This window comes from Clinocottus analis, unplaced genomic scaffold (genome assembly GCF_023055335.1).
Source record: "Clinocottus analis isolate CAN_PGR_092001 unplaced genomic scaffold, fCliAna1.0.p SCAF_12, whole genome shotgun sequence".
Classification (NCBI taxonomy): Eukaryota; Metazoa; Chordata; class Actinopteri; order Perciformes; family Cottidae; genus Clinocottus; species Clinocottus analis.
Window position 1 is genome coordinate 660,338 of NW_027175843.1, and position 27,500 is coordinate 687,837.

At 46.3% G+C, this 27,500-nt stretch overlaps 1 protein-coding gene across 2 annotated transcripts in view; it reads left to right on the forward strand.

Moving 5' to 3' along the window:
• Positions 1-27,500, forward strand: part of il1rapl1a (interleukin 1 receptor accessory protein-like 1a) — a 140,111-nt gene that overhangs the window by 73,800 nt on the left and 38,811 nt on the right. For both annotated transcript variants that reach the window (XM_068571855.1, XM_068571856.1), the window contains exon 6: positions 21,313-21,387. In XM_068571855.1, the coding sequence (XP_068427956.1) occupies positions 21,313-21,387 (75 nt within the window). The remainder of the gene's footprint in view (positions 1-21,312; positions 21,388-27,500) is intronic.

Here is a 27,500-nt window from a genome sequence, read left to right on the forward strand (position 1 = left end):
ACGTACATCACCATGTCAGTGCAGCATTTTGCTTTTCATCCTCGTTTCATCCTTTGCTTTTCGTCTCTGGAGACGACTAATTTCTCCCTCCTGGGTTGGAGCTGCTCTTACAGCCTCATGAACCACCGCAGGAGCTCCAGTTGCTCTAACGGCCTCCTCACTGAGGTTTGATATGAACGACAAGCGGGGAAGTGTTGTGGGAGAACTCATTGCTCACATTCTACTGTAACACCTTGTACTTACATTATACTACAACACCTCATACTTACATTATACTGTAACACCTCGTACTTACATTATACTGTAACACCTTGTACTTACATTATACTACAACACCTTGTACTTACATTATACTACAACACCTTGTACTTACATTATACTACAACACCTTGTACTTACATTATACTACAACACCTCATACTTACATTATACTACAACACCTCATACTTACATTATACTACAACACCTCATACTTACATTATACTGTAACACCTCGTACTTACATTATACTGTAACACCTTGTACTTACATTATACTACAACACCTCGTACTTACATTATCCTGTAACTCACATTATCCTGTAATCCTGTTTCTCAGTTCTGTGTTGTGATGAAGTTACATAGCATGTTGCTCATGTTGACACAGATCATCTTATGGCCTTTTGTTTTCATCATCTTCCTCCAATCTCCAGTCCAGTGATAATTGGCGTCTCCTCTCGTCCAATAAGCAGCGACCAGCTCGCTTTGTGTTGGCATTCTCGCCGTCTCAACAGAGCAAAGTTGGCTGTGTTATAATCAGAAGACGGCCATCTGCAGTACGCTGCCCGTGATGGGATGGGAACAGGCTGAAGGTCAATTAGAGGGCCCTAAATAACCCTCTCATTATACAGTGTCCTGAAGAAAAGAGCACTCTAGAAAACCCCGCGTCCAATTAAAAGATAAGAAGGTGACCATTAACAACCACAGGGGACAGGTAATAGAGAGATTGTCACACATTTGGTTTCAGCCACAGAGCGACAAAGGACATTGTATTCAGAAAGTATTGAAGAGTCCAGATTAATACATGTTATAATAAGCCTGGATTCAGGTGAGGACTGTTTTTTCCTGTCAACACAAACTAAACCAGGCGAACACACACATGAGCTTCAAATGTGTGACATCATCTGTCTCTTACTTGTTCTGCATGTCTCTGTTTCCCTGCATCCTCTCAACTCCCCTGGAGGCTTCATGAAGCTCTCCTTGTCACTCAATATGCTAAACCTCCGACTAACATTAGCGTGTCTCTGTGTGTGCATCCTGTAAGTGCACGTCTGTGTGCACACATTCATTTGTGTTATCGTTCACTCTCTTGAGGTCGATGTCCTTCTCCCTTACGGGCAATGTGAACCCAACAGCGGCCTTGTGGAGAGTGTCGGTTGTGTCAGAATAAGGTTTTATTTTCAGGTCCTTCTAGTGAGTCCGTTACTAAACGCCTTAACTGTCGTTAGCATTTTGTGTTGCCTCCACTTCCCCCGCTACACAATGGAAACGATGTCCTTACAGCAGCGTTGCTGCTTCTCTTCCTCGCCCTTTACCTCCTCCTCTGGCATCGCTGCAGTTAGAGAGGCTGTCCAGGAAGCCAGTGTCAGCATCTCTGTGTGTGTCTGTGTGTGTGTGTGTGTGTGCATACCTCTGTGTGGACTGTATGTGCACATCCATCCATGCGTGCCTGCCCAGGTTTGATCACTATGAATGCCAGTGTTTCTGTTCCACCTGTTCCTCCTGAAGCCAGTTGCCGCTCTGGACACACACACGTGTTCCTCTGTCCGCCAAACAAGAGCATGACAACATGCATGAGACAGTGTTAAAGGGTCATTTCTGCATCGCTAAACTTCATTAATCCCTTTTCCAAAAAGCCCGTTCCCCATGCTTTTGTGTCTAAGTAACTAGTACAGACAACTATGTGTATTAAAATTGGTCCAGTATTGATGCTGCAGACGGCAGCAGTGTAATTGCTCGGGGCAACTTCTCACAATCTGTCATCCACTACAAGTGCTTGTTGTTTTGCCACTGACAGACTGAAATTGTGATAATAAGAGTCTGAAAGGACCCCACAGAGACAAACAAAATGCTGTTGCCTCTTGCTCTCTATTTGGTATCGCGTCATGAGATTTGACGTGCGTGAGAGTTGGAACGCCTCGGTGTTGAAGTCTTAAATATATCCTGTGTCATGGTTGAATCTGCAACAAGAGACAAATGTATACAAAACTCACACATATATATATGTATATATATATATATATATATATATATATATATATATATATATATATATATATATATATATATATATATATAATTACAATCTGAGCCTATCCTTGTCAGCACGTTTACCAGACGTACATTGATGATGCAGCTGATGACGTTGCATCTGTTTAGAGTCTGCTGGCTGCAGTTTTCTCCCCACTAGACAGGCACAAAGACATAAATAAAGAAGGTTCCCAGGTAAAAACACAGAGGTTTCTCTCTGTGGAGCGCCAGCAGCTCCCACAGAGCAGTTTCCTCAGCGTTAGCAGTCACTAGGTGACAGCTAGTCGATGCTGTGGCTGAGATCATGCTGTTGATTAGCGTTGCAACCTTCATCTTATTATTAGATCAGATGCTCAACAACAGGACATGTGAGTCATCGGTCGTGTCCACGACCTCCTCTGCTTCTTCATGTGTCCGTCTCAGGATCAGATACCCGCTGTACCTCAATCACAGGTGTGTGCAGCAAAGAGAGAGAAGCAATGCATTGCTGGAGGAGGTTGAGTCAGCCGGCATTACTGCCTCGCTGTGAGTTTCAGGAGCGTCAAACCGTTCCCCTCCTCCTGCATGTGCTCACCTATTCCTCCACTGTCATTCTTCAGCTTCGGCCTCCTTCTTTCTCCTCCTCCTGTCTCTCCCACTTCTTTTGTCGTCGCTCAAGATAGACCGGAGAGACATGTAATTACCGCATGCGAGGGCTCTGTCCTCGCGTTTTCTTTATATTCTCTCCCACCAGCGCCTCACCCTTCTCCCTCTCTCTCTCCCCATGTGTCTCTGTAGTTATTTTTAACTCCCTTTTAATCACCCATTTCGAGGGAGAATGGAGAAACTACCTTGTATTGTCGTTACGCAAAAACATTTCTGTTGAATTCCTTGCCTGCCAGCGGGGATGTGAGCGCCGGCGTGGCGCAGCGAGAGGGTTGGGTCCGCTCCTGCAGTTGTTGTTTAGCGGTGCACTGGAGCAGACTTTATGCTGATTAACTGCATCACATCTGATGGATTCCCAGCGACCCCTCCACCTCTCAGTACAGCTCTGAGAGGCTTTCCGGGGAAAACGGCTTCCCTTTTTAATTAGACAAGAATAGGAAATCCATCAGTGAATGCAGGGAATGCTTTGTGTTGAAGAAGGGATTGTCCAGTTACGTTAGCGTTGAGCTAACTGCAGCCATTTCCCCTGCCAGTACTGTACTCACAAGTTAACAGCTGATATGCTCTCTCTCTCTCTCTCTCTCTCTCTCTCTCTCCCTCTCTCTCTCTCTCTCTCTCTCTCTCTCTCTTTCAAACCATACCAGGACCAGCTCAAACAGGTTATTGGTACATATTTTAAGCATATTAAAGGTCTGGACTGCAATACACATGAGATTTTTGCAAATTGGATACAAACCACATTTGGAGGTAGTTTGTATTGTGATTCCTCACAGCCGCTCACGTCGTATTTCAAAGTGTGGAGGTCCATGCTGCAGCTAGCAGAGTCCACGCTGCTGCTAGCAGAGTCCATGCTGCAGCTAGCAGAGTCCACGCTGCTGCTAGCAAAGCCAACGCCGCTGCTAGCAGAGTCCATGCTAGCAGAGTCCATGCAAGCAGAGTCCATGCTAGCAGAGTCTGCGCTGCTCCTAGCAGAGTCCACGTTGCTGCTAGCAAAGTCCACGCTGCTGCTAGCATAGTCCATGCTAGCAGAGTCCATGCTAGCAGAGTCCACGCTGCTGCTAGCAGAGTCCATGCTAGCAGAGTCCATGCTGCTGCTAGCAGAGTCCACGCTGCTGCTAGCAGAGTCCACGCTGCTGCTACCATAGTCCATGCTAGCAGAGTCCACGCTGCTCCTAGCAGAGTCCATGCTGCTGCTAGCAAAGTCCACGCTGCTGCGATCAGAGTCCACGCTTCTGCGAGCAGAGTCCATGCTAGCAGAGTCCACGCTGCTGCTAGCAGAGTCCACGCTGCTGTTTGCAGAGTCCATGCTGCGTTAGCCATGCACACTGGTGGTGATGTCTGGATGCACACTTCCATTCTGATCGCCTGTGTAAAAAGTGTCTCAGAGACCCGACTTGAGAAACATATCGGCCTGCAGTCTGAACGTAGCCTCTGACTTGTCCTAGCAGGGGAAATCACAGGTGTTACTAATATCATTTATGATGGCTCCATTCAACTGAAGTTTCCCATGAAGCCATGACAATGTGACAGTGATGCAGCCGGCACAGAAACAGGGAAACCCTGAAGGGTTATCCAGCCAGCAGATAGCCGTCATCAATCGTATTATTCACACCTCTGCTTTTGCTATTGTGACGCGTCAACATGTCGCAACTCCTCACCTTAGCTACTACTTCACCATATGTGTACTCATCCCCGGCAGAAAATAGTCCCCAACCAATGCAAAACAATGAGAAAACTCACACCCAGCTGTTGTGAGAAACTCAATCACCTCTTGTACCCCTTTCCACTCATTTTGGCTCCACGAGTTTCGTCTTCAGTGGGAACATTGGGCTTGGACACACTGGCCACAGACAACGTGGGGAAGTCAGAAATGCTTGAAAGACGGCGTAACGCTGTTGGTTCTGGGAAACAACAAAAACTCAGAAAAACAACAGCCTTATCTTTTCACATAAACAGTCACGTTCATGCACACAAACACACACTCAGAGTATTGGACAATGTATGTTGATAAGGCTCGATGACTTTGATGAATAAAAGAGAAGAGAGGTCTTCATATTCATGTTATATTTATGCCGAGGGGCGAACAGAACGAGGGAACGGAGCCTCAGAGCTACAGCGCCGTCTCTGACCGCTCAGCACACAGCATCTCTGTTTATTACTTTCATGGTGAAGAAAATCTGATTATTTTTTAATGCAGAGGCCGAACTTTTCCCTGGGAAATGTTTGTTGAATGATTAATTAATGTTGCTTGTAGAGAGGAATACTTGTTTAACAATCAGCTGTGGTTCATATGAGGATTTGTCCTTATTTCTGAAAAGTAAACACGTTTCACAGTTTTTTTCCTTGACTCGATTTTTGTGCATCGTAACTCACAGAATGCATGCAACAGATGCAGCAGATGCAGCAGATGAAGCCTCACATGGCGGCTCTCTAAATGCTTTCTGTGCGATCCTGCACAGTCTTCCACGCGTCTCTGTCTCGTGGCATCTGGGGCGTCGCACTGGGATAACATGTTACATAATTAGCACCAAATTAACACTCAATTAGGCAACCCGTGTTGAGAGGGTGGGGACGGGCTGTCTTCTGAGGCTTCAGAAATCACATCAGAGCTTCAAACACCACCTGGCCTACTGAGAACATCCTGTATGACGGTTGCATATGAACTCATAGCTCATGCCCTTTTGGTCCATACTGTGCGAGTCCGATTACAACGCAGAATGCCGTCGCTTGGCTGCAGTATTGTTGAAAGGAAGGTTAATACATTGAGCTTCATGTTGTTCCAGCAAAAAGTGTTGATGTATAAATTGAGCCGCGACAAAGCTGTGTGTTTGTGGTCCTTCTCTTGAGAGAAGAGTCATGAAGATAACGTTTTAAAGAAGTGCAACTTGAAAGTCTTTTGCAGATGGAGCCATCTGTGAAATAATTCTGCATTATTTGGCCAAGCATGAAGAAGGAAGGTTTTCTCACTGACGAGCAAAATAATTTCAATACCCCTTTTCCCCTTTCGTGCATGTAAGATGTGTCTCTTTTGTCCCTTACAAAGAGACAGAATTAACATCCAATCACTCGGCTAGAAAGTCCTTCTTGTCCCTGTCTGAGATAAGCATCCAGAGCCAACCTCCAGAGGTAAAGGCCACAATGCTTTTACTTTGAAAAGTCACAAACACAAATTCAACAAAAGCTTCACGTGTCAACGTCTCTTTCTCTTTTCTCTGCGTCATCTCTTCTGCGTCATCAACTCACTGCTCTCCTCCTCTCTCCTCACTTCTCAAACTTCCTGTGCCTTGTGCCCTCCCTCTTTGTTTTGCACACACACTTACACACTCCAGCGCTCACACGCATTCACACCTCTGTTGGGGTGGGGCTCTTTATTTCATTAACAGCCGCTTGCACGCCAAAATTCATTATGCCAACCTTCTGTTCTCGCGCACCCAAGCATGCCAGCTAACGTGCGGAACAAATTTCTCTCCCTCCCCCCCTCGCTTCACCCTTCCTCCCCCCTTCTCCTCCCCCACTCCTGCTAATAAGTATGTTTAGGATGTGATTCACCTGCATCAAAGGCTCCCTGTGAAGGGCCCCGCTTTGTATTGCTGGACCACGATTACTCATTACTGTCAACCCCCCCGCGTTTCCCCTGCGCCGCGACGCTTTGAAGCTAACAGGTGGTTGCATCCGCAGTGCAAATAACGCAGGTATCGCTCCATCTTCTTGTGTCTGCGAGCTCTTAGAGAACGTGAAAGTGCCGACTGCGCTGACGGAGCTCCTTTGTGAAACATATCTGTGTACGCCGAGAGTTCTCTGTTTTATTCCTTTTATCCGAGCTGGAGAATTAGTTGTCTGCGACACATTAATGCACTAAAGGGTGTTAAGCCGGCTAATACTATGTTACTTCATATGGCGTCATTAATGATGAAACCCATGCGCTTTGTTCCATTAAATCCGTCAATACCTTGATTTTGTGGTGTTACATTTGTTTAAATACATAATCAGAGCCTTCATAAAGCTGCAAACATTGATTGTTTATGCCAAGATATAATGGATGATGTCTACTCGGAGTCTCTGAGTGTTGTTAGCTTCCCTGTGAGCTAACTGGGTTAGCTTTTAATGCACGTGAGCGCTGGTTAGCTTACGGCCGCCGCCATGCACTGCGCTCATACGTCGTTGCAGCAGAAGCCTTCAGCCCTTTGCGCTTCACATTTAAAGTACTCACTCCTCTTGTCCAGCCACACTGCAAAGTGAGCTTCAAGAACAATGGAGCAATGATAACACATTAAAAAAACTGCTTTTTGTTGGTTCTGTCTGAATCTCAAGTGAGCCGCCAAAGAGCTGCCCACGATGCTGTGCTCATGTGTCAATGCCACAAACCCTGTTTCCATGGAAATTGATGGGGTGGGACCTCGGGTTCGGCTGTGTTGTGACAAGTTATTCCAAGTGGAATAAAAAGGGGCTTTGTCTTGAAGCAACGCGCTGGCTTAGTGGGGCTTTCGGGCCCTTTGGGACTTTCTTTATTCATGAGACTCACTGCCATGGAATGAAAAAGCCAAACATGACTTCCATCACAGCTCAAGTCTCCAGTGTTTCTCTCTTTTCCAGTTCCAGGACAATATTTATAAACCCTTTTTAGTCCATTAGTTATTTCTTTTCTCCACAATAGGCCAGGAAGAGTTGAGCGAACTGCTTGAAACCTTCGATGATGAATCACTACATTTGGAGGGTTTTCAGATTAAAGTAAGGAACATAAACGTGGACACATGCAGCTCTTCATACGTTCACCACTCATGCGCATTTCCTTTCCTGTTGTTCCCTCTCTGTCATCCGTCAGCGTGTCTCTGCCACCCTGCACTACTTTACTGATATTACAGTGTGTGTGTGTGTGTGTGTGTGTGTGGCCCACGCAGCAGTGTGATGGTGTGTGTGTGTGTGTGTGGCTTTCTGTAGGGCTGTAATTGCTGGTTGATTTGTGGTCAGAGGGGGTCAGACATCCTGCAGTGAACATGTCAGGCTTTTAAAAGCGCAGAGAGGGAGCCCAGCCCTGCCCCCGTTTAACCTTGACCACCTCCAGGGAGGTCAAAGCACTCAATCATCTCCATCACTTTTATTAGCTCAGGACTCCATGTAAAATACTGGCTGCTGGTTTATTCTATTCTTATGTGTATGCGCCTGCAAATGAATGAGGAGGCTGACTTCTGTTTAAAGCTGTTAAATACTGGAGACTAGAATAGTTTAACATTTTGGAAACCGTGCGAGAAAATCCTCCCACGTCCATTTTAAGTCCCAGCATGCCCCATTCAGACAATCTTTTGGCATTAAATACGTAATTTTTTCATTTTTGAACCGAACAACACAGTTTCTTGACTGAAACTCCTTCCTAACAGGACAAGTCTTTGTTTTATTGTGATTTTTGTTGCAGATTCTGATTCTTTAGGTCCTAATCTTTCCATAAAGGTGTCTTATTGATGCTCCAGGAGGCTTTTTTGGGGAATCTGGCTCATATCATGCTGGATGTTCATAGTTACCATCAAAATATCTTTTAAAAGTGTTTTTTTTTTTTTTTTTGCAGATATACATTTTTGTCCCAAGATTTTGCTGAACAAATACATACAATAAACACAAGTATTAATTAATTTGGGGTTCCTACGACGACTCAAACAGGGAAAAAGAGGTCTGGAGACAAAATTAGTTCCACAGTTTTCAGCGGGTTGAATGGAGCAGAACCGGACAAAGAGGTTTCCTCAGAGCTTTAAGTCAATGATGAAGGCCGGAAAAGCACAAAGTGTGATCCTGGGATGTAATGGCAAAGATGGACTTCTTTTTTCCAGGACAAATACGTGTGGAAACACAAGCTTTTTAGCTCACTGAAGTTGTCGAATGAGACAAAGCTCAAACTCGGTTAATGCTCACATCACATCCACGAGTCTGACTTTGACTCTTTATAGCTGCAACGTTTCAGCTGCAGTGGGAGCTTCCAATTATTTTCATGCTAAAAGGACAGCTTACTTTTTTCATGATTAATGTGTGCAAATCAAAGTGCAAAATCTGTGCACAAAAACATGAGCTCGCAGCCCAACAATTGGCCTGATCGGTCGCTCGGTCAGCAGCGTTCAACCGCTGGAGAAAAGCCCGACATTACAACTAATTAAAGTCCAGGAACAATCTCCTTGTGCCTGGATCCATGGACACACATCAAAGTGTCTGCGTGTGACAGATGTTCCTCTACTGTAACACCCTCCAGTCAGCGTGATACAGATGGGCATCGGCTCCCACAGGACCACTGGGCCACATTAAAACCAGTAAGATGATAATGTGAACAATCCCCGCGGTCGTAAATGTGTTTTTCTTTCACTTCAAACATATAGTGTCCATTTAGGATGAATGGTTGCTTTGTTAAATACACACAACACACAATCTCAGAAATATGAAAGGATGAAAAATAATACACTGTATTGGAAGTATTGTTTGCAATTCAAGATATTCTAGTTTTTCCAGGAAAATAATCAGAAAGCATTTCTCACTGGACTCACTGGATGCATTTATTCTCTCGATGTTTCACTTTAACCAGAAATAAAAAAAACTCTTATTTCATCACAAAACAACACTAAGAGAACACGACATTGGCAGTCGGCTCTGCAGCTCGTGGCTAAATGGCCCCTCCTGTAGCTGGTCCCACAACCGCGGTGTCATGATGAGAGATTAGGAGTCGGGGCCGGGGAGGAAGTGCAGGAGGAAGTGATGGATTCGGTCCAGATGGTCACCAGTGCAGGCGGGACAGCGGGAGCTCTGTTCACACTTTTCAGCACTACTGCATCCGGGCACGCGGCGAACGCTGCGAGCACGCTAACAATACACCCCACCGCTCCTCACTGTGTGCTGTTTATTGTATTTAGCCACATGTGCTTCCTAATAATGTCATCAAGATATGACAGCGCTTCATCAGCGAATAATGGACTCTGCGTGCCTTTTGGCAGATTTGTGGGGAATTTATCGGCGAATTCAAGCTGAACATGTTCGCGGATGCTGTGGCTCATCACGGTTTTAACATTACATATTTACTCCCTCTCATTTATTACAATATGCACCCAACTTCCTCGACACGTGAGCAACTCCAGCAACTTCGGACTCGTCCAGAGAACTTCTGGCGTGGTTCAGCGTCTCGTAGCGGAGGAAAGCCGAGATGGAGGCTTCCCCCCGTTCACTCCGGGATCAGCAGAGTCTAATGGCTGCTCATCAATTCCTGCTGTCAGGGGAAGTGTGTGTCATGACTCCTGTAACTACTTCTGACACCAGTGATGAAGCACTTGTTAAAGTTGCGAGATTTCCGCCGGAGTTTGAAACCTTTTTCGATATAAATCTGTGTCGTGGAGATGGACAGAGACAGTGAGTGAGGGGCAAACAGAGGAAGGGGATGAGTGAAAAGGCGAGACAAAGAGCGCCTGTGGTTCAGACGTGACAGATCGGAGAGAGAGGGAGGAGAGAGAGGGAGGAGAGAGAGGGGGGGAGCTAATGATCTCCATCTGTCTTAGAAGGCTGGGAGAGAAGAGCATCGTTAGGCTTTTGGAATAAGGCATGCAAATAAACACAGGACTTGCAAATCTCACCCTGGCACCGTGTTATGTGACTGGCCTCGCTTGAGTCAGCTGGTTGAAACTTAGCTGAGGAACAGTTTAGAGCATCAGTTAAGTCACGCTAATGACAGTAACAGAGCGGCTGCAACAGTAGGCTTTCTTTTAACTGTATGCCAGAGTCTATTTCACTATATAGCTTTTCATATGTGAGTATTTATGTTGCTGTATATCCGTGCATTTAGTTTTAAGCGTGCGTCTTGATCTCAGATGAGACTGCTGAGTTTCTAATTGGATTTTGGCACCGACTGGAGTCTCTATAGTGGAGCTTACATCCAGAACAGAGAGTGTGAGACCATTAGTGTGGCCACTCATGCCAGAACAAAGTGTGTGTTATTGTCTGGCTGCAGAAGAATACTTTCTCTTCTGCTCTGTCTGGTTGGTTATTTAATAAAACAATTGGATTTATGTCAAATAATCTGAAACAGTTGCACTCAAACACACAAAGAAAAAAATTGAATGTAATGTGAAAAAAATTGAGAGAACGGTGCGATGTGATGAGAAGAAACACCACGAATATAAAGTACCTCAGCTCCCACGACTCCCCACAAGTAGTCAGTCTAATATACATAAAGTATACGTACGATGCAGTATTTTAAGCCTCCTCGTTGTCTCATTGCAGCTGATAACGTGGCGCTGTGTTGCTCCATCGGGTCGAGCTCAGCATTCGAACTTGAGGTTGACATTGACGTCGCATCTCGCAGAGAGCAATATAACTCTGCTTGTTATGATAAAAACATAAAGTGTCATTCGTGTGGAGTGGTCCACGCCTGTTACCGAGACATGCAGGTAAAATCACAGCCGGCGAACAGATCAGACGAGTTCACCTCGCGTGTGTGTTCCTTCATCACAGAGTTATTAAACACCGATGAGAATCAACAGTGTGTGTGTGACGTGAACCGGTTTGAACGGGAGCTGGCGGAGCAGATGGCCGTGAGGTGACGCCGCAGGGTGCCTTTCTGTTCCTCTGTTGCTTCATGTAAATCTCAGCTCTATGTGCATCACCTCCGATGTAACCGACCGGTGCTACCAGTGTGTTTACACTGCTGCTCCAAGAGAAAGACTCACACGCCCTTCCAGTGGGACGCTGCACTGCGCGTGCTGGTTGCAATGTGCCAGCACTGTGTTAATCCCGTCCCTCAGGTGGGAATCCACCTGCTTCGGCTCCCCCGCCCCCGTTGGCCTCGTCCTCCTGCTCTGACCGAGGAACAGAATGAACACCGGGCCGCTTGGGCTTCCCTCTGCATCGCCCACAGAGATCTGCACTGATGAGAGAGCTAATCCCCTTTCACCGCCCGCTGCAGGACGAGCTGCAGGACGCTCGATTGGTCAGTATCTGCCATGTCTGCCTATCTGCATAAGCTCCACACAGGTGTGTTCATTGCACATTTCGGTCCTTCATTCAGCGGCTGCATCGCCGCTGGGTTCTGTTATCTGCGGCCGGCAGCAGGGCGTGTCTTCTGCCTGGTGGTCTGTGGGTGTTTGCAGGGATCAGGAGTCGGCCCACGTGCCGGGACCGCGCACAAATGTTTGCGTGTGCGCCGGCAGGTAGCCGGGGTGTGTGTGCTGCTGCCGCTGCTGCTGCTGTCGCACACCAGCAGACGTTTACCAAGCAGCTGCATTATTGAATGTGTACACCATGTCTGCGAGAGCCCAGCCCTAATGGAAGAACGGTGTAGCGTACACTCGGCCCCGTCGGGAAGCACAACAGTTCACGGTGATATTCTGCAAGATGCGCCGCGCAGGGCGCGCAGGCAGGGGGCGCACACGCTGCCACCGGGGCCCAGAGAAGGAACAGTCGGAGAGGAACTGCAGCGGTTCACTGAAAGGTACGCGAGAGAGTGTGATGAGGCAATCCTGGGACGACAGAAGAGGAAAGATTGTCTGCAGCGACAGAGGTTAAGAACAGAGAGTCAGAGACAGACCGTTGGGCTCACACTGTGCTCAGCTCGCCCACACAGATTGTTGACATGTCAATACTTCATCAGAGGCGAGCAGACCTGGACTGTAAACACTCCGTCAAGTCCGTCCTTCCACTCTCCTCCTCCTCCCTTTCTTTGCCTGCATCCTCTCTTCTCATCAGTCTCAGGTCCCAGGAGCGCTGATGTTCACCGTTGGCTCATGAAACGAACACAAACCGCCCTCCCATTTATTCATACCTGTTTCACCTTTGAATTACATCACAGGTGCACGCGTTGGCGGCGTCTTTACGCGTCCTTACAGACACACGATCAGAAACCAGAACATACAGGCTTTCTCTCACGTCTTCTTCCCGTCTGTCTTTCGCCCTCTGTTGAGCAATCGTAGCTGCCGTTCAGATAAAGATGCATGGCTGCACACTCTCAGACCGTGCAGGGTTCAGGACATGCAGACATGCGTCCCACAGGAGGTCGTACACATTCAAGCTTTCCTCCTCATCACATTCATCTGAAGGCAGACTGTGTGAGCAGCGCTGTCCACTAACTTCCTTTAATTCACTCAAATACTGCACATCACAGCCTCCTTTTCCATTAAAAAAAAGAAAAAATCAACCGTTTTTGTTTTATTCTTGAGAAGCTGCTGCATGGCCTTTTTTTGTTTATAGAGTTTAACAATTACAGCGTGAAATACAATAGAATGATGACACAAATATCGTTGGATTAAGGAAATCATATCACCTGCTTCGCCCAGCTATTCCTTTATTTATTCATGTCAGGTGATGTGAGCAAGAAGGAAGCGAGAAAGAAAGACGCCTTTGCTGCTCAGGGTTTGCCGTTACCGCGCTCGCTTTCAGTGTAATGAATTTCATTCCATTAAATCTGGAGACAAAGCCATTATTGTCATTTTTCACCTCAACGATGAAGCACACGGGAGGCTGTAAAGTCTGGAGGACACCTCTGTCTCTGCTCTCAGCATCCTGCTCTCTGCTCACTATTCTGTAAACAATAGGCCAATAAAACGCTCCTCATTCATCTCCAACGCTGCTCGCGTTCCCCGGCTGCTTAATTGAAGCTCTTACTGTGAATACAATGCAAGTTATTCTATCAACCTGCGTACAATTTAATCCTTGTTGAGAGTCTGAAAAAAATCAAATTACAAGCGTCTTAATGGGGTTGTGGAATATCGCTGCGCTTCCTGAGGGTTTGTTCTGCGCCGCCACTTGAACTTTGACTCCAGGTGATTTTTTTGGCTAATTGATGTTGAGTTATAGATTTTAAAAAAAAAACAGTTAAGAATCCTGAAGGGAGGGGCCGCCTGCAGACGGCGCTCCTGGAGGAGCAGACAGCATTATGGGATGGAGCAACGGCGCTTAAAAGAGGTTCCAGCTCTGTGGTCACACACACACACACAGAGTCATGTCTACACACACACACGTCTGCATACACACACGTCTGCACACACACACAGACATGTCTGCACACACACGTCTGCACACACACACACACAGACATGTCTGCACACACACGTCTGCATGCATACACAACTCTGCACACATACACGTCTGCACACACACACGCACACACACACACACACACACACACACACACACAGTAAAGCTGCATCACTACCATCTCCTCAGTCTCTTCTCTGTCTCGCGTCGTCTTTCTCCAACAGTTTCCTCTACTTTCTGTCGCTTGTCGTTCTCATGATGTAATGATTTGTTGAACGTCGTTAGTTAACGCGCTCCTCTAAATTCCTCTTTCTTCTTCCACAATGATACAGAATATTGAGGCCTCGCAGCTGGAATCCGTCTTTGAACACTTGATCGCTGCCGTGTTTAGTCCTCAGATCGGCTCCTGGAGAGCAGCTTAGTTGTAAAAAGCTGGTCCAGAACCGATCGTTCTGCCTTGTTTCTGTGATGGCGGCCGCGTGCCGGTGCACTGTGGCTGTGAAACAGGAACCTGTCTGCTCGCATTCGCTGGGAGAAGAACCCACGCTCCCCTGGCTTTTGATGTTGAAGTGCTTCAGCTTAGCCAGAGGCAGGACTCATGGAGCACAACAGTGGTGCACAGTGGAGAGCGTGATGTGGTTCAGGATGAATATAACGGCTTTTATTAGCTTCCTCTGGACGCCACCAGCCGGCCCTGTGCTCAGCGTCTCTCATGTGGGAAGGGGCCGGGCCTGGAATTGAATTCTGTGTACTCCGAGGTGACTTTATAAGGGAATCATACAGGGTGGTTATTGCACCATCAGGAATGTAATGAAACCGGCTCAAAGGTGACAACAGTACAGAGAAAGGTCACTGTTAATATATGGTGATCGCCCGCTGTGGAATATAGGAGTCTGCCAGCCGTAGAGGAGAAGCGACGCTCCTCTAGTGAAGCTTCTCGGTCTTCAGAGACTCACGAGGACTCTGTGTTCGCTCCATCCTCCCATTTCATACCTTTCTTCTCCAGCTCCACTGCCTTTGTTGGTAAAAAAAAAAAAGCTTAAAACCTCCGGGAGCCAATTTCCTGAGACCAAAGGACAACGCAGGCCTGTTCACAATAATGTGTGTGTGTGTGTGTGTGTGTGTGTGTGTGTGTGTGTGTGAGTATGTCTTTTTGTCCATGTATATGCTGGTATATGTATCTGCTCTCCTGCTGCATTTATACAGTCTTTTCTCTATTTTTACAATTCACCATATTTCTCTTTTGCTTTTTTCACCTGGTGATGAAATGAAGGTGTCCTGCAAATAATCTGAACTCCGAACAGATTACAACCATAAATGCAGCCCTGCGGGAAAGTGAATTACCAATCAATGATTTCATATATAATATAATATGTATTTCCCTGATAGTTATACCGTGTATTTAAAACACAATCATCCTCTCACTCAGCCACACAATTTAAAGGGCCGACCAAAAACAGCCCCGTGGTCCAGGTTTCTGGGCTCCATCCTTAATTCATTAATTTGCTGTTTCCCTCCAGTCAGTCACCCAGAATAATCCATCTGGAAAGTCCAGTGAGCTTTTCCGCTCCCGAGCAGGAATGGGATTGAGGATGACTTATCACACGGCTTATACCCGCCGTCCCACTCTGTGTTAATGTGTCCACATGCAGGCCTGCACACACACACACACACACACACACACACACACACGGGTCTCTCCATGCTTCCCCACAGTGACGCATCTCAGCCTTTAAAAATGTTGAGAACACAAAACCAGCCGTGCTCACAATTACTTTGCAACAAAAAAAAAAAACCCGCACTGCACGCTCCATCTTTTACACAATTAGACAAAAGCGGGGGCTCGGTCCTTTTCCACTCGGTGTGTTTCAAGTGGCTTCACATTACACGTGCAGGATGCATCCCAAGTTAAAGGACTGCAGGCCAACTGTGAGAGTTTACAGAGGCGCGTTGTGTCACCCTCTGAAATTAATTCAGCCTGGTTTGCTGCAGAGAATAGACAATGTACTTCCCCTGAGGATACTCAGACATCAATATTTTATAGTGAATCATTGATCCCAGAGCATAAAATATGCTCATGCATACCATCCTGGCCCTCCAGAGACTCTTATCCACACGGGAGACAAAGACTCACAGACGACCGTGTCATGCTGTACGTGTACTGTACATGTACAGTAGTACTGTAACAGTACATGTACAGTACATGTACAGTACACACAGGCAGGATCAAGGAGCGTTGCCAACTTTCACCATTTATCTCACCAGCAAAGCACCAAAGCAAACAACAGAAGGTCTTACAGGATGCATCAGGAGATCTGAAGAGGAGCTGAAGAAAGCTCCTCGCGTGTTTATGGAATAATTTACGGGTAAATAATAATCACTGCACCGTACATTGACGATGAGCCGAGGAACTCGATGGCCCAGCATAATGATGTCAGAAACAGATATAACTGGAACGTTCGTGTTATCTTAGAAAAGCTGTGACCAAAGCTACCGATGATCCATCCTGTGAAGCCTTCAAAGGGTATTTAAAAGAATTCACTGCATGAACAAACAGTAAATGATTGAAACACAGAAGGTTTAAAGTCTGTATACTCTCCTGGAATTCACGTGCATAAGAGATGTTGGTGTTTAATGTGTTGTTTCAGTGTATATAATATAACAAACATATGTGTTTTCTGTGTCCAGCACCAGCAACTAATATGGATCCAAGCATCTTTTTTAGAAATAGGATTTATGAAATCATTCCCGTTCTTTCTAGCGACGCTGTCGCCGTGAACAGCTGATGTTTAATGACCTGTTAATGTGCTTTCACATCACATGATGGCGTGAACGCAACAGCAGCGTTCATGGACATCGTTGGATGTGAACGTGTGAACGAGAGACTCTCAAAGCGTTTCGTCTGTTCAGGTGTAAGTGCTTTATATTCAGCATTTCACCAGTAAATTCAAATTGTTCAGCTTTACCTGCAGGTGGTAGAAACTTGCAGCATAAGAGTCTCTAACACATTTATCATGGGGCATAAGCACATCTTTTAATTTCACTTCATTATGGGATGTTGTGTGTAGAATGTTGAGGAAGAAATGAATTCAATCCATTTTGGAAAAAGGCTGTAACGTAACAACACGTGTAAAAGTGAAGCGCTGTGATTCCAGATGCACTTTAATCCTTCAGGGATGTAAATAAAATGTAATATATGGACTAAAAAAGAAAGACATACTGCGTCCATTACTTCTTCCAAAATGCTTTAACGATCATTTATTAAGCTAGCAGCTCACCAGGTATATTATAATATTTAATTACCTGTGTGTTCTGCTCACGGCCATCAGACACTCTTTCCTTCTCGAGGAGGTTCTCTCCATCCTCTGTGCTTCAATCCCTCCTCCCCCTCCTCCTCCTCCTCTTTTCAGAACCGTGATAATTGATGTATTTCCCATAAAGAAGTGGTAATTAAGATAATGAGATTTTCAGAAGCAAGTGTAGCGTGCCAAACCGTTTGGGAGCGTGTTTCCTGACTGGTTGACTTTGGCTTTGTGAGCGTTCCCGTTGTCTTCCCGTCATTCCTCCTGCTCTTCCTCCTGCTCTTCCTCCTGCTCTTCCTCACCACATCTGCTTCTGCTCTCGCCTCCCGTACACAGCTTGTCCTCATTTGTTTGCCTAGTGCATAATTGGCTATAGGATCACCCATTGTGTAATTATGTATAGCAGTTTGATATGTAATTAAAATTGTATCAGTATCAAATGTAATTTGTGCCGTGTGATTACCTATTAACGGTGCAAACAGTTGTGCCTGAAAGCCCGTGACCGCCGCCGCCGCCGCCGCCGCTCTGACGTCACCGAGCGTCTTCCTCGGTGTCCACAGACCGGCGGGTCGGACGTCTGACCCGAAGCCTGCGCTCAGATCAGCGCATAATGAACGCTCTGGTCTTCTCACATGAGCGCTTCCCCCTGACAGCTTGGAGAATTGTTAAATATGTTATCCTGCAGCCTTGAACCGAGCACTTTAGAAGACCGAGGCGTTTTACATCAGTCGAGACCGCGCGCTCCGCTTCAGACCAGACCACTCACTCGACTGCACATCACAGTGAGCTCGGCAACATCGCACGGCTTGTTCCTCCCAAAAAACACACACACCGAGACACAGCAGGGCTTTCAAAGCGCTTGTTAGAGCGCCCTCATAATCAGGCTGAAGACGAGGGCTTGTGAGGACACTCTGAGGGAACGTCCTAATGAAAGCACCGGGCTCCAGACCGGCCTGAAAAAGCCGCCTCTGCAAATTCACCACTGCATAATTAGACACGCCTGAAAGGTCTGCTGTTGGGAGTAGATCTGTTTTATTCAATAACGCTTTTTATTTTTTCATCGTAGCTGGTTTGGGAAGTGCACAATTAGTGTTTGCCTCCTCAGTGCGTCCCATTGTGAGCAAATGTGCTGCTTTCGTTCGTGTGATGTTCAAATCCAGGTCGTGCCCTTCGCCTCTGACCATGAACACGAGTTATGAATAAATGCATTCAGATCGCTGCACGCAGACGTACCTGCGAGCCTACGCGCTATATGTCAGACCCGTTCCTCCCTCTATAGCCTTATTAACACCCTATAATAATCGGATAATAATAGGACGAGTTCTGAACTCATTTTAACACAAAAGAAGAAATTCAAAGGTCTACAATTATATCAAAAAAGTCACGCTTGCCAGCAGAGAATTGTAGGTTATAATGAGCTTAACATGCCCCAATTTTCCCTCATGATGTAATGCCATGGCAACAAAGAACAGCGTTGGAAGTTTGAGTGTATATCAGCGAATATAGCGCGTTAAAATCAGCAGAGAGAATGAGCGCTTGACGTGACCTTTCAAAGTAAAGGTGGGCACAAGTAGCAGTGTAATTACACAAGTGTTGAAGTAGAAGTCTACAGGAACAGAGCGGTCTGTTTTCACCAGACGTTGCAGTGCTGGTGCTGTGTTGTCGTGCTCTGTTGTGTTGAAGGACAGCGGTCCAGAGCCACAAAAATGTCTTCGACGAAACAAAAGCTTCATTACATTTTTTGGGGAGCCGGACAGAGAAAAATCCCATTTGACAAGAGAACCCGGTGGCTCGACAAAAGGCAGAATCGGCCCAGTGAAGCGGCGCCGTGCGGCCTGGCACCAACGGTGTCACTTTCAGATTAGAGGCACTGATCCGAGCGTCCGTTGGCCGAGCAGCTGCTGCGGGAAATATTCTTGGCGTCTCCCCGAAGTCCAGCAATAAACCCCATAAATGTGCTGCGTCCTGAAGTTTGTTCTCTGAGCGATAACTTTCACACGTCAGTGAGTCGCCGTCACGACTCATCGTCTTGGTAATGTCGTTATGCTTTTGGTGGCGGATGCTCTGAAGATGTGGGCTCATACAAACATCACCAAGCACAATGTATTCCTACATAACTCTAGAAATGATCTGTTCCAGATGAATCTGGAGTTTTGGATCCTGGTCTCGGTCCAGTTTTGTCTCCAGACCTCCTTTCCCTGTTTGAGTCGTCGTAGGAACCCCAAATTAATTCCAATACTTGTGTTTATTGTTTGTATTTGTTCAGCAAAGTCTTGGGGAAAAAATGTATATCTGCAAAAAAATCACTTTAAAAAGATATTTTGATGGTAACTATGAACATTCAGCCCAATATGAGCCAGATTCCCCAAAAAAGCCTCCTGGAGCGTCAATAAGACACCTTTATGGAAAGATTAAGACCTAAAGAATCAAAATCTGCAACAAAAATCACAATAAAACAAAGTCTTGTCCTGTTAGGAAGACGTTTCAGTCAAAAAACTGTGTCGTTTGGTTCAAAAATGGAAAAAATACTTATTTTATGCCAAAAGATTGTGTGAATGGGGCATGCTGGGACTTAAAATGGACGCGGGAGGATTTGCAAGCACGGTTTCCAAAATGTTAAGCGGTGCCAGAACAAAGCAAAAAGCTTGTGAAGGAATCATAAAGATGAAACTTAACGAGCTCTTTTGTTTGACCAAATTATTTTTTGTTTACTTTTTCTCTCTTATATTCATTGTGATGGAGGAGACGTTACATATTATAAGAATCAAACAACTGTGTGTTGACATTGCAGAACACATCTATTCCTTAAGGTAAATACTTCTGCATTGTGTATTCATGGAAAGAAACACAAAACATACGTAGTGTGAATAATACAGAAAGAAAATGTACATTTAGAAGCTGAGATGAGCTCAGTGGTGAGCAAAAAACATGTAATTGCAGTTTGTTTTGAAAGACAATAAAATACTGTGAGCTTTCTTCTTCTTCTTCTTCTTCTTCTTCTTCTTCTTCTTCTTCTTCTTCTTCTTCTTCTTCTCACAGTACTTGGACACAGTTTGTGCCCGGCATGATTGAATCATGCAGTGAATAAGTCTCTTTGTGTGACATGTGAGGCTCTGGCAGGCTGTTGAAGTGCTCATGAGCAGAGATAAAACGTGTGTCTGCGCCGCTGCAGCAGCTCACAGAGGGATCAAACTTTAAATATGTGAGTCAGGACGTTGCTGTGAGAGAGGACAAAGCATAGAAATACAATATAAATATGAAGTCGTGCTCATGCAGTGTCTTGTGTATCTCGTGAGAGTAAATACACAAACATTGTCGTCTTCACGCTGAAGGTGAGCGGGTTTAATCCTTCCACTGGATTTCAAGTTTCTTCATTAATTAACACGTAAAAGTCTTGCTCTCCAGCTTCCAACAAATAGACACAACCCGTTCGTTTGTCTGGCTTTGTGCTACTCTCCAGCCGTGTGTGTGTAACACCTCTTCCTGTTCTCCTGACCTTTGACCCGAGAGACAGAACACACAAATGCTTTTAACCACAATGAAGCGCCGGCTTGTTCTGTCGCTCCCCAGAGGGGCGACTTCAGCGGGAGGTCTGACATCCACCGTATGGATGATTAGCATCATTAGAGCATCAGCTGCGCCCCCTCCCTCACACACACACACACACACACACACACACACACACACACTAACTCCACTCGACGCTCATGCAGATTGAATGGCGGTTTGTTCCCGGCGCAGCGGTGATTCATTTATGATCAGAAGTAGGTCAGATGAACGAAACCCAAAGGTGTAGCGACACCAGAGAGCAAAGTGTCTGATGGGAGAGGAAGAGGAAGAGCAATGAGGACAGACAGAGAGGGAACGCTGAAGAGGAAACTTCTATCCGAGCTCTGCGTTGAACATATCTGTGAGGCAGAGGGGGACGCAAAGAAAAACACTGTGAAGTGCAAGAAGTATATTGGGAACGCACTAAAAATAGCTAAATCTGAATAAATCCTCACTATTCTTCTTCAAAGACTGCCTGCCTGTATTGTTCATTTGTCTGGTGTGACGCTATATTTAAATAGTCTTTTCCTCCTTTGCAGCTCCTTTGACCGACAAGCCGCCAAAGATCCTGTTTCCCTCGGAAAACAAGATTAACAACATGGAGCTGCAGCTAGGTAAGAGCATCATGGGATTTCCTCCAGCTGCAGTCGGTGCTATCTGTGTCATTTCCAAATGACAGGAAATGGATGACTTTACAAATCCTCTCCAACACGCCTCCGGGCGCCGAACGCAGATTGATGATGGCACTTTTATTCGCTGCAGAAACGGCAAAAAAAGGATCAAACAATTGTTAAAGTGTTTTCCATATATGCAAATGGTGGGTGCTAATGTCCCCGAGGCTGTTTTGTCAACAATGAAGAGCCCATATGGCGCCGGGGTTCCATACGCTGGCTCGCCACATGGAAAGGCGGCTGCTTTCACTCGCCGTTGTTTGTCTTCTTTGACGTGGGGTCGCGATGGGCCGACCATGTGTGCACGCGTGCGCGAGTGAGTGATTTTTTTTTTTTTCCGTTTCTTCTGAGGCAGCATATTGCTTGGTTTCTGGGCACAGCCCGCCGTCCACATGGCGCCCGCCGCTCCATGAATGGCTTGCGTGTCTGTCGTGGCGAAGCCGAGGTCTGGGATGAGTGTGTGTGTGACAGAGAGAGAGAGAGAGAGAGAGAGGAGGGCGGGGCCAGAGACAAAAGAAGGTGCAGTGATTGGCCAGGAGGTTACCTTTTGTCTGGTGTCTGATGGCGTCAGAATCCAGGTAGTTCATTGAAAACGCCTCCACGGTCGGCCGATCAAGAGTGAGGAATTGGGGCTGTTGGTAAACTGAAAGCGCGGCCTCGCATGTCGGCGTACTCACACTCATGCATGAGCGCGTCGCACAACGCAGCCTTCAGCTATTTGAGTCTTTGTCTTGATGTCGCTGGGATTGTAAAGAAAAGCTTTGTCTCGTTCAAGCGAGCTTTCTAGCAATTATTCAACGCCTCTCCGACAATTCTCTCTCATGAACGGTTTGTCTTTTCATGTGTTTCATGCACTTAACACCGCGGAGTGATTTAGTGCTACTACTGAGGTTCTTTAGCTTTTGATACTTGGAGGCGACGAGAAGAAGAATCGTCTAAATCGCTGCAGAAGAGAGTGAGATAATCCTGACTTTTGGTCCCAGTTTAGCTCCAAAAAACAGTCGCTCTTTCATTTCTCATGACGAAATCCAATAGATGCTTTTCAGACGCCGCGTTCCCGGTTTGAAATGCAGGTTGTCTGGAGGCCCCAGCCCTGGTAACCCGGGTGAGGGTTAGCTTTTGACAAACCGCCCCCGTAGCCATAGAAGACATTATAAAACCGGCTAATTAGACACAAATAACAGGCCTTGATATGTGAAAGCAGTGGAGTTCCCCTCTAATGGTGCACGAGGGCCTGACGCTGCCGTGGCACTCAGATAGTCAAAGCCAGGAAGTGAAGGAGAGATGTGTGTGATGTTGTGCAGCGAGCCTCCTCTCTCCCAGAAGAGTGTCTGAAGCCCAGAGACACCGAGGTAAATATTTTACAGCCGGGCTCCATTTTGTGTGCAGAAAAGTTGTCTCTCCCTCCAGACGAGAGTTTCTATTCTGCTTTTATTTATTTATTCTCCTCTTCCTTAATATTTGTTGAGTCATGCCCTAAGCAGCTTTATGGAGCAACATGGCAGATTTATGGTAGCCAGAGCGTGCACAGAGAGAGGCTGGTCCCTTATGGCAAGAGAGAGAGAGAGAGAGAGAGAGAGAGAGAGAGAGAGAGAGAGAGAGAGAGAGAGAGAGAGAGAGAGGATCCAGTGCAGGCTTGTGGATGGGCAGTAAAATCAGAGCCGTAAGCAGAGAGATAAATCTGCAACACTGCCAGGAAACACAGCCCCACTTTATCTCCTCTGCTGCCGCAACCAGTGCAGCTCTCAGGCAGCCGCCATAACAGCCAGCTTTACACAACACACACACACACACACACACACACACACACACGGACATCAATAAAACACATATGTTACATAAACTCTCACCGGTATGTAGCAGGAAGTCATCGAGGACGCAGCAGAGAGGACACAAAGGTAACTACACTGAAAGCGAGAAACAACGGTGTTCAAAAGCATGAGGGTGTTGTGGAGAGAAACAGATGATGAGGGGTTTGGGGGGGGGGGGGTCTTGTCAGTGTCCCATCTTCTGCCAGCCAAAGGTCTCCAGCATATCTCTGCCACTGGGTTATCTTCATCTGAGGGGCCATAATCCCACAGCTCCAGATGATGTGCAGCTCGTTGAGCAGGCCTCAGGGCTTCAGGTACGAGGGACTGTTCAGAGTGAAAAGACCTTTTCCATCGCAAATATATCGCTTTCTGACAAATTTACAATTTTCAGTTGTCAAAAGACACCAAATCAAGTTTGTGTCCGATGGTTTGGATCTCTTAATCCCAGATTCAGTGCTGTCCCCCCGTGGTGAGTCTCCAGAATATATATATATATAGCATGATTCATATTTTGGGGTTTGAATTTGGGTCTGTGTCACAAACACGCTCGCTTACAGTGAGCCACACACATCACACAAAGTCACAAATTCAAACGCACACTCGCGCGCGGCCTCGCTGACTCGGTGTTTGTTCCCTCGGGATGATTCGTCATGGAGTCGCCGTCCCGGAGGGAATAAACTCACGCTGACGCGGCGCTCCGCTCTCCCTCTTCGTCACAAACACACACACACACACACACACACACACACATGCACATTTGTCAACGGCCCCTGAAGCACCCGAGGGTGGGAGGAGGTCACTGGCGGCGCGGTTCCCTGTGACTGGGGGATAATTGTAACTGATAGAGGACTTTACTGTCCCCCAAAGCCAGCAGACGGGTGCACTCTGGTGGAAAGGAATTAGAATCAATTATTTCAGAGAGCAGGACCCAACAGTGGCCAGAAGATGATGAGTCTTATTTCTATTTACTTCAACACACACACACACATCTGCAGGAGACTTCCACTCAAAGATGCTGACGTTCCTGGTCGTCTTGGTGTTTCAGCGATATGTTTTTGAACAGCTCAGAGGAGGCGGTGTGTGTCTGTCTTACTACCTCCATCTTCCTCCTTCTGCATTTAGGAAACATCTGCTGGCCAAGAGACACCAAACAACATCTTTTTTTGTGCTTTTTTTCATTGCAATGGAATCGCTCCGAGTGGATTAGGAGTAAATCCATGCAGGGCTTTCAAGCAGAGTTCAACTTCGGCAAACTTTTGCAAAAATGTTTTGGGCAAAAAGCGATCCAGAGAGTCTGAAATGTAAGAATATATTATATCAGCTGTTTCACACCATCCCAGCCTTTTTTAAATATAGTATGACACAGAGTATAAACTGCTCCCAGAAAGATGCAGAATGGTTTTCATGTCATCTTTAGTAGGCTCTTTAAAAGCTAGCAAGCTAGCATGCTAACAGACGCAGAGCCAGCTAATAGCTTGTGACGGCGTTGGGCTACATACTCAGTAAAACGCATGTGTTACTCCTTTAAAAAGTACTATTACTTTATGGATTACTTGGTATTGAAAGTAAGTAGTTATGCTATTCTTTATATGACTATATTACTGTGGCGAAGTTACTGATTAACGCATAACTGGCTAAGATGCTAATAGTCAGTTATGTCACAAAACCTTTCATTTCATAACGGTGAATGAGTGAGACTATTCAGAAGCTGCTGCTTTGTGTTTATTATAACCAGCTCTCTCACTTTATTGTGCATATCTTTCTATTTTAGTTGCATGTTGCTATGACTTTGTCTAAGCGCGTTAGTTAAGCAGTCAGAGGCACCAGCAATAAAGACGGGGCATTTATTTAATGTGTATTTGTATAGGGACAAGTATGCAGCATAAACCAGTGACACACACCACGGCATTTATAGCCAAAGCTAATTTGCAGTGTGTGTGTGTATTCTACTATTGTAGCTTTGACTTTTGTCATTTGAACGTGAGATATGCCGTTGAAGCACACTCTGTAAACCTATAACAACTCACTTTTCCAGGTTTTTACTCGCTCCCTGCCTTATTTTATTTTATATCTGTTCCTATATCCTTTTATCCCGCACCTCTCTCCTCTCCTCCCCGCTTCACATATTGACCTCTGCTTGCTTGGAGATTTGAGGCTTTGTCATTGCGGATGTCGGCCTACTGATTTCCCAACGGCTGCTGAAGTGGTTAACACTTCATTGTCTCCTCTTTTCTCTTCTCTTCTTCTTGAAGATCGCCGTCTCTGTTCCACCAAGCATGTCAACCTTCACGTGGAGAAGGGAAACTGACATTGACATCGCTCTGAAGAGTTGATGAAGGTCAACACAGGGTCACTAAATTATGCTCTTCATCCTGTCACGTTTATGCTCTTTTTCAGCCGGGATCTGCATGAAAGAAAGATGTCCATGAGAAGACAAGAGGCTCAGTGCTCTGAAACAGTCACGTTGCTCATTTATTGACGTGAAATCTATTTGAATTTCTAATAAACCAAGTACAGATGGGTCACGATGCCCTTTCCTAACTGTCCGTGTCGTTGTGTGTGCATATGTGATGGATCACATATTTACATTGCAACACAGAAAGAGAAACCCAGACCTTAAAGGTCACGCTGCAGATGCAAAAGGGGAAAAAAGAGTGTCGTCTTTCAGTTTGGTTTCCGTTCCACAGCGACTCAGCGTTAAGTAAGCCGCGGCGGCCGATATGGTAACCAGCGTGTCAGCGAAACAAAGCTAAATGTTTAAGTGTGTGAACGGTCGTCATTAATCACTGAGTCCGGGGGCTGAGAGCTGCAGCCCGCTGGATGATAAATGAACTAACAGCACCTCTACACATGCCGAACAGGAGCGGGAGCGAGGTGGAGGGACCAGAAAACACACCGAGGCCGAGACAGAAGCGGCTCCACGTAGCCGGCAGACAGACGCCTCGCTGTGCATCGCGTGCAGCTGCTCGTTTATTGCCGCCTTGACATTACTCACCGCGGCCAGTAAGGCCGGTAAGAAGATGCGAGAGAGGTGTGAACACATTGTGGAGTCAGAACCGGGCCGCTGGTTATTATTCCTGCGAGGAGGCAGCAGCGGGCTGACATCGGACTGTCAGCCCGCTGCCTTTGAGCAGCTGCAGTTTTAGCGGCGCGTCCGGCCCCGTTGGTTTTAATAGACCTTATCAGTGGCCGTTAAGCCGATTCAGCAAGTTGGCGGCAAAGGCGGTCGCTTAGAAAAGAGCTGTCTGACTGGGTGCTCGGCCCAGCAAATCAGTGAATTCATCCATTTGGTGCGGTTTCTCCTTAGTTGTTGTTTTTTCTTCTTCTTCCTTTCACTTCTTCCACTGGCAGCACACAACAGCAATGCAAAGCAAAGCAAAACTTTCGCAGCGAGAGTGCCAACTTCACATCAGACACATCCCTCAATTCGTACCCCACTTAGTCTGCAAAGGATTTGACTTGTGTTGCATTTAATTTAAGTTAAATCTGCTTGTGTATTAAACCGGTGTGCTTCATGAGTCCAGGAGGCAGGACGCCTGCTTCACGAGGGTTTATTTGAAGACATCTTATTAGCGCCGTGTTGTGAACTCAAACAGGTTTCTTTTTGTCCGTCTTCCTGTCGCGCACAGCCAAAAATCGCGCATGCACGTTGGCAAGATTGCCTCCTGCAGCCTCTGCTGTATGTTAAGTGCTACTTAGAAGACGCGAGGTGATGCGAGGCGACGCATCAGTGGGTTTTTTGTCAGCACTTTCTGTTTGGTGTGTCAGGTCCATGAGGTCCGCCCACAACAAGGGCAACAGATCTGCTTCGTCTCTCTGGCCCGAGCTCAACTTTATGCTCGCCGTCAGAGTGCATATGCAGTTTTGTCAATCATGTCCGTGTGTGTGTGTGTGTGTGTGTCAGTATTTATAACACAGCCGTTATCCGGGCCGCTCAGAGCAGTTGTGTTAAATCAGTCACCGGTAAGACGTTCTCCACCTTTTAAGCCAAAGCATGTCTTTTAAAGAGAGATGATTTAGGTAATGGTAGCTTTTACCTCGTCCGCCTTTGATGCTCAGGCTCCCTGACAGGTAATCAAAGGGAAGGAGCATCCCACTCATCCCGGCATCACACTGTGTTTGATACAACAAGGGCCGACAGGAGGACGAGGCAGACATAATGAGACGCGCTTCCTTCTTTTTTTAGAGAGCCTCTGCTCTGAGATGCTCTTCCTCCGGTCACTGTCACTTCTGTTTGGTCAAGGT